At 48.9% G+C, this 7,601-nt stretch overlaps 2 protein-coding genes across 9 annotated transcripts in view; one reads left to right on the top strand and one right to left on the bottom strand.

The window, feature by feature from the left end:
* Dgka (diacylglycerol kinase alpha) overlaps positions 1-1,553 on the top strand; it is a 24,770-nt gene extending 23,217 nt beyond the window's left edge. For 6 of the 8 annotated variants that reach the window (XM_029482607.1, XM_021175351.2, XM_029482608.1 and 3 more), the window contains 4 exons: positions 250-448; positions 547-667; positions 853-913; positions 1,131-1,553. In XM_029482607.1, the coding sequence (XP_029338467.1) occupies positions 250-448; positions 547-667; positions 853-913; positions 1,131-1,214 (465 nt within the window). In that variant the 3' untranslated portion in view covers positions 1,215-1,553. The remainder of the gene's footprint in view (positions 1-249; positions 449-546; positions 668-852; positions 914-1,130) is intronic. The other 2 variants (XM_029482606.1, XM_021175352.2) reach the window with 1 other exon arrangement.
* The window catches only part of Pmel (premelanosome protein), a 14,067-nt gene continuing 7,977 nt past the window's right edge, over positions 1,512-7,601 (bottom strand). Inside the window, exons 2-11 of the mRNA XM_021175355.1 lie at positions 7,275-7,385; positions 7,002-7,148; positions 6,040-6,174; positions 5,707-5,868; positions 4,840-5,463; positions 3,756-3,872; positions 3,482-3,566; positions 2,834-3,039; positions 2,650-2,737; positions 1,512-1,751 (exon numbers count right to left, since the gene is read on the bottom strand). Coding sequence (XP_021031014.1) covers positions 1,619-1,751; positions 2,650-2,737; positions 2,834-3,039; positions 3,482-3,566; positions 3,756-3,872; positions 4,840-5,463; positions 5,707-5,868; positions 6,040-6,174; positions 7,002-7,148; positions 7,275-7,385 — 1,808 coding nt within the window. The 3' untranslated portion in view covers positions 1,512-1,618. The remainder of the gene's footprint in view (positions 1,752-2,649; positions 2,738-2,833; positions 3,040-3,481; positions 3,567-3,755; positions 3,873-4,839; positions 5,464-5,706; positions 5,869-6,039; positions 6,175-7,001; positions 7,149-7,274; positions 7,386-7,601) is intronic.

Raw genomic sequence — 7,601 nt, 5'->3', positions numbered from 1 at the left:
TAAGATTTATTTATTTAATTTATATGAGTATACTGTAGCTATCTTCAGACACACCAGAAGAGGGCATCAGATCCCATTACAGATGGTTGTGAGCCACCACGTGATTGCTGTGATTGAACTCAGGACTTCTGGAAGAGCAGTCCTCCTGCACACCTCTTAATTCTGGCAGGAGCCCCTACATCTCACAGCAGTGCTGTAAGGTGAGATTCTACGTGCTCTCTGGCTACTGTTCTGCCCCTCTCCCCTCAGATATGCGGGAAGCTGCTGGATCTGAGCGACCTATCCCTAGAAGGCATTGCGGTATTGAACATCCCGAGCACGCACGGTGGCTCCAACCTCTGGGGTGACACCAAGAGACCTCATGGGGATACCTGTGAGATCAACCAGGCATTGGGCAGTGCGGCCAAAATAATCACAGACCCCGATATCCTGAAGACCTGTGTGCCAGGTGAGACAAGCACCCCGGGGCGCTGATGTGGGCAGATCTGAGGGGAAGGTGCGAATCTTACGGGAGAACCCGCTTCTTTTCTGCTTCTCACCCCCCAGACATGAGTGACAAGCGGCTGGAAGTAGTAGGAATAGAGGGTGCGATTGAGATGGGTCAGATCTATACCAGGCTCAAGAGTGCTGGACACCGGCTGGCCAAGTGCTCCGAGATCACATTCCAGTAAGGAGGACTCCAGCCAGAGCTCCTGGGGGGAGGGAGGTGATAGTTCATGGGAATGGGGTTGGGGGGGTCATTTTATTGGGTCTTTCTCCATGATAGAAGGTTTCAAAGCTAACCTGAGAAAGCAGAGTTTTGATGTTTGGTTGGCAAGAATATCTCAACCAGTCTTTCTCGACCTCTTGCAGGACCACAAAAACCCTCCCCATGCAAATTGACGGGGAGCCCTGGATGCAGGCACCCTGTACAGTGAGTATTGTCCATGCCTGCAGAAGCTGGACCCTTAGGCTTCCATGGAACCTAAGTCTCCGTTCTATGGCTTCTTTACTTCTCCCTGGTGCCCCAGGTTCCCCTGTGTACTGTTATCCCCAAACTCCAGTTTCTGGTTTCTCAGTACCCCAGCTACTTACCCCAGAACCCTAATGCCCTAAGGACTGGCTTCCAAGTGCGTTTCCTTCCCTTTCAGATCAAGATCACCCATAAGAACCAGATGCCTATGCTTATGGGTCCACCTTCCAACTCCTACAATTTCTTTGGCTTTTGGAGCTGAAGATGCTCTCTGCCTTGAGCCTACCTCCCAGTTCCTGAAGATTTCCTACTGTCTAGATGCTGCCACACCTTCCTGCCAGCCAGCCCAGAGGGAATGTTCCATCACCTTCGCAGTATTTATTATCCTCTGCCACCTCACTGCTCCCATACAGACATCCTTACACAACCAGCAACGCAACATGGAACACTGAAAAATGCCTCATCTAATAAAGTGACTTTCTCCATTACCCTTACCCCTCTACAGACAGATTTAAAAGCAGACAGAACAAATAAACGAACAGCAACAAAAGCCCTACCACAAGGTTCTGAGAATTTATTTCAGATATTGGTAGTCTCAAAGGGAAGACTGCAGAAAGCACAGGCACTGCTATCAACCCCAGGAAATCCACGGTGCCTTGAGAATGATCAGACCTGCTGCCCACTGAGGAGCGGACTGTTTTCTCCAAGGCTGCTGGTGCGGAAGACCGGAGGCAGGCGCAGCCAGTGAGTGCTACCATGTGGCATTTGGGAAACTGAGCCCTGCTTCTTAAGTCTGTGCCTAGTATGAAGAGAGAGAGAAGAGGAGGGAAACAGTCAGCAAGGGCAACCTGCCTGTGCTAATCCTATATCCCAGGTTTGCTTGGCTTTGACTGTAACCCTCTCCCCTCTTCTTTACCCTACTTAGTGTTCATCTTCCCTTGTCTCTCTAGCCACTGACATACATTCCCCCTAACCTCTATACATTTCTCCACGCCCCCACCCCCTCTCAATACCGGGTCTCACTGAGTAGCTCTGCTCTGGCTGTCCTGGAAACTCACTGTGTAGACCTCACTGTCATGTCCTGCAAAATTTACCTTTTTCATAGGTGACTAATATGCTTTACCCCAACTGCCCTGTTTGGTTTCTGTTTTGTTTTGTTTTATATTTTACAGTTCTATTTACTTATGGGTGGGGGTGCACGGTCCACGTGTGGAGGTCAGAGGGAAATTTTGGGGAACGTGTTCTGTTCTAGCACCAGGGATTGAATCCAGGTGGTCAGCCTTGGTGGTTCCCCACTGAGCCAAATCACTGGCCTCAGACTCACTCTTTTTTTTTTTTTAATTTATTTGTTTTATGTATATGAGTATACTGTTGCTGTCTTCAGACACTTAATATCAACAACTCTTACTATCAACAACAGCTGCATATCATCAATTGCTTCACTCTTGTTTCTACTCCAGGAGGCTTGCCCACATAGCTTCTAATGCCAATAATCTTCAGAAGTTTAAAACTACTTCCCAAAGGCACCACAGGAAGCCTGCAGCCCAGGCCTGTCTGACTCCACTTCTGGGCTCTCTCCTGGGCACCATGCTTCCTCAAGGGAGTAATAGTGGGAGCAGTAGTTTTGCACCCCTAAAGGAAGAGTGGTTGGTGGTAATAATGGGTGAGGACCTGGATACTGGATAGCTGTGTCTTACCTATGTATCAGAGATGCAAGGACCACAGCCACCAACACCAGCAAGATACCTACAAGCAAGGGAGCCTGCCCAAGGCCACCGTCTTGACCTGTAAATGAGAATTCCAGAAACTGTTTCACTGTCTGTTCCCTCCCAGCTAGCCTCTGTCCATTCCGTTTCTTCGATCTCATGTTTAAGTACTCACCAGGAACAACAAGTTGGGTGCTGGCTACTGCCAGGCTGTTGGCGTCAGCCAAAGACACATTGAGGCAATACGTCCCTGAGCCACCTTTCAGCACTTGGTGTAGAACCAGCTGGCAGTCTGGGCTCGGTGGCACAGACTGGCACAGCCTCTGGGCAGGGGGCTGGCACCCTGGTGATGAAATGTCCATACAGGCTTCCTTGGGTAGCCTGAGAAGAGGATGAGTTTTCGGGCTGGAGAGATGGCTCAGCAGGTAAGCGCACTGACTGCTCTTCTGGAGCAGTTCAAATTTCAGCAACCACATGGTGGCTCACAACCACCCACAATGAGATCTGACGCCCTCTTCTGGTGCTGTCTGAAGACAGCTACAGTGTGCTTAGATACCATAATAAATAAATAAATTTGGGCCTGAGCAAGAGGGGCCAACCAGAGCGAGTGGGGTTGACCAGAGTGAGCAGAGGTCCTAAATTCAATTCCCAACAACCATATGAAGGCTCACAGCCATCTGTACAGCTACAGTGTACTCATATACATTAAATAAATAAATAAATAGAGTATGAGTTTGCATCAAAAGCTCTGAGAAGGGACAGAACTCCAGAAAGAGTGACAGTCATCCTCAAGGGTTACCAGGACAACCAGCAGGACACTCACCCGCCTTGGCAGGACACAGTCAGCTCAAATGCATCCCCCTCACTGGATGGCACAGCCTGCAGGATCTCAGCACTTTCAATACCCTCTGCAAGATTGCAACTTTTTAAGTTAGGATTCCTCTACCAAGACCAGAAAGAAAGCCCAGGGGTGTTCTCCCAAAACTATCTCTGCCATTGTGGTATCCTCAAGTAATTTCTCCCAAGGTACATTGCTACTGGCCAGCCTGGGCAGCTTATGCCTCATTGCCTCAGTCCCCAATATAGGCAAGACTCACGGACAATGTCCAGGGCGAGGGAAAAAGAACCATATCGATATAGAACACAATCCAGGGGAGCTTGTCTCTTCACAAGCATTATGGTGTCGGTGTCATCCAGTAGAGGGCTAATGGAGCCTGTCAGGAGAAGATTTGAGGGGGGCAGAGTCAAGAGACAAAGACAGAGACCAAGCAGGCTGTCCCAAGTACAACCAGAGCTACAGGATGCTATAATGACTGCTTTGAATCAGCCAAGATCTGGTAGGTCTCATATAAGGAAGCTATGTTAGGAAAAAAATGTTTGTTTGTTTGTTTTCCCCCCACATAGGGAAAGAGAACACACACACATACACTTCAAGACTGAAGAAATGGCTCAGTGGCTTAACATACTGGTTGTTCTTATAGAAAATCTGGGTACAATTCCCAGGACCTACATGGTGGCTTACAACCATCTGTAAGTCTAGATTCAGGGCAGGGGATCCAATGCCCTCTTGAGTTCTCCATGAGCATGAGGCACATGCACATACACACACACACACACATACACACACACATACACACACACACACACATATACACACACACACACACACACACACACACACATGTGGTGCACAAACATGCTGGTAAAACACCATTAATGAAACATACATTTTTTAATAAGAAAAAAATAATTTTAAAAAATCTACAAATATTTATCATGTCCTGCACTGGGCTAGGTCCTGGAATTGACAACTGGCCTATGTCAATGCATTCAGCATTAGAAATGGCAGGGTCAGAATCCGACATATCTGTATTTATGCTTGAACAGAAAATGTAATACAACTGTTAATAACCATAGGTGTTCCCTTGGCTTCCTGGCTGTTATCCTTGGAGGTAAATAAAACCAATCCATTCTTCCCTGGTGGACTAGGGAAAGCTCCTATACTGAACTCCACATCTCTTGCATGCGGTTAAGACAGTCTGTAGGCCTTAGAGCTAGTGAGAATCCTGAGGTGGTCACGATGCTAAAGAAAAGACTGCTTAGCATCTGAGTCTGGGTGAGACTTCAGAGTGGAAAACTGACAGCCCGCCTCCAAGAACCTCCATGTTCACGTGTTCTTACCTGTAGAACTTTGTGTGGGCAGCAATGGGCTGGCATCTGGACCCTCTGTGGTTGCTGCTTGCGCAACGGTGGTTCCAGAAGGCCTTGTGGGTGTGGTACCTGTACCCTCTGTAGTTGACACCTCTGCCAGTGTGGTATCTATGACCGCTGAGGTCAGCATCTGCTCAGATGTAGTAGCTGTGACCTCTGTGGTCGGCATTTGTACAACTGTGGTTCCAGAGGGCTGTGTAGTTGGCATCTGGCCAGTTGTAGTACCCACAACTTTTGTAGTGGTTCCTTGCCTAGATGTGGTTCCAGGTGCTTCTGCAGTTGGCATGTAGCCATCTGTGGTACCTGGGACTGGGGAGGAACCACAGGAAACAAGAGGAATGGCAGCCTGCAGTACCACCTGGGCAGTGACTGAGCCTGACTCCAGGTAAGTGTGAGTGACATCAAGTGCCCGAGAGATCAGGGTCCCAGTACCGTCTCCAAAGTCCCATGTGTAGGAGAGGTCGGCCTCAGCCAAATAACCACTGGGGTCATGGAGCTGAAGGGCAAAGATGAGAGGATGATTTCTCAGGAAGTGCTTGGTCTCTCCATCCAAGGCCTGTAGCTGGGACACACTCACGGAGAAAGGTACCTGGTCTGCAGTTGGAGCCAGAAAAATCAGAACGAGGACCAAGTCACATCTCTTTCACAGCCACATTCTCCAGGCACAAGCTAGGACTGGCCAGGTCTTTATTTCTCTCTAAGCCTCACATTTCTCCGCCCAGGTCTTTCTGCCCCTCCCCTCTGAAGGTTGGGTACTACTTCCTCTTTCTAGTCCAAGCCAGCCTCCCCACCTTCTGCCCTATGCCCGACTGGCCTAGCTCCTCTTTAAGCCCTTACCAGTAATGGTGAAGGTTGAACTGGAGTGAGCAAGGGGCACGTAGCTCTGGGAACCCCGTCGGTGGTAGACAGTCACTTCCATTGTGTGTGTGCCCAGCTTTGCGTGGCCCGTCGCAATGCTCAGCCTGGACACTGGACCCCCCAGAACTTGCCAGTATTGTCCTGAGAGAAAAGCAAGGAAGGGAAGGCAATTGGTCAAAGAGAACGGAGAGGTAGTTTGAAAAGGCTTCAGAGAAGGGAGGTCGAGGGTGTCCTCCAGAAGGTGTCTGGAAGGGCAGGCCCAGGGCTCCTCTCATAGGATTTCTGTTGGGAAGAGGTGCTAGGGGACCTCACCCCAGGTCTTCCAAACATAAACAAAGCTTCTCTTCGGAGGCTTAGGACCAGCCGGGCAGGGTCCACCGTCAGGGAAGACGCAGGCATCATCAGGCTCCTGTGGATACACTGGCTGTCCTCCCCACACCTGGCTCCCTAGAAAGGAGACACAGTCAAGCTCTGTCACTCCTCCGGGTATGCTCAAACTCCTTAAATAGTTCCTGGTGGAAGGGGCTGTAGGAGTAACCATTAGCTGTAACTACAGTCTCCATACGATAACCCATGTAGGATGGCATGGAGAGCGGGGGATTTATGGACACCACAACTTGAGATTCATATCATAGAGAGCCTAAATAGAAGACTGGATGTCCATAGAATAAAATGTTTATAGTGACTCTAGTCAGATTCAGAGCAGTAGCAGCAGCAGCAGCAGCAGCAGCATCAACAGCAGCAGTGAACGGTGAATATGTGCTGTAGGTCCAGACAACTGTGCTGAGGACTTTATATAGATACACCCTGTTTTCAGCTTCTTAACATTCTGTCAAGGCACCACACCCACTTTACAGGCGGGGGGGGGGGGGGGGGGGGGGGGGAGGGGGGACAGGCACACAGCAATTTAACCCATCCAGGGTCCGAGTTACTGATGGATTTACATCTAAGCCTGTGTGACTTTAGCGATCTGTTGTCCTCCGATTCGGAAACTATAATTTTGTATACTTAAAGTATATATCGACTATTATGAGGATAAACATCATTTAGGGTTTTTTGGTTTGGTTTGGTTTTTAAAGATTCTATGGGGGTGGTGGGGGGAGTAAAGGTCCTGGGAATTAGCACTTGACAAGCATGCGTGAGGTCTTAGGTTTGAACCCCAGCACTGTTAAAAAAAATAGAAGAGAGAGGGGACTTTCCCAGAGCTTGCTGGGGATACCTGGGAATCTGAGTCCCAGGAATAAAGCTCAGGAGGTACTGAGAAAGGTACTTACCATTGATGATGGTGTTGTTGGCCCAGATAACCTGACCATCCGGCAGTACCTTTTGACTTCCAGGGAAGTGCAGGGCAATGGAAAAGGAGGCATTTGCACCAACCAGTGTAGGCCCATCATTAATGACCCTCAGAGATACCTGACCACCTGGGAAGGGACGCAATTAGCTGGGATTCTGGTTTCCCCTCCCCAAACCTCTCTCCCAACCTGCTTAAATTTAACCCTGTTCTTAGTCTCCCCTAATCCCATCTCTCCAGAATTTCCAAATCCTACCTCTCCAGCAGTTAGACCCCTGCACCTCTGTCCACTCAGGGTACAGCTGCCTGTTCCAGGTTTTAGTTACAAGTTGCCTTGGGACACCAAGCCAGTCCTGATTCCTGGATCCTAAAAAAAATGTATCATAAGATTCTGGGATCCTTCGTCCCTTCTCAGAGGAGAGGGCTATGCCCCAGGTCATCTCACTGTTAAATTCAAAGTGAAATTTATTAATTTTGGCGGTATGGAGGGCAGCACTGAGGCTGAATTGAGGACCCAACACCTGTACCCACTCTACCAGTGAGTCATATCCTCAACCCTCTTTTTTTTTTTTTTTTTTTTAAA

Source organism: Mus caroli, chromosome 10 (assembly GCF_900094665.2).
Source record: "Mus caroli chromosome 10, CAROLI_EIJ_v1.1, whole genome shotgun sequence".
In the NCBI taxonomy this organism is placed as follows: Eukaryota; Metazoa; Chordata; class Mammalia; order Rodentia; family Muridae; genus Mus; species Mus caroli.
Note: the sequence above shows the minus strand (reverse complement) of the source record. Positions and strands in the feature narration are given on the sequence as shown.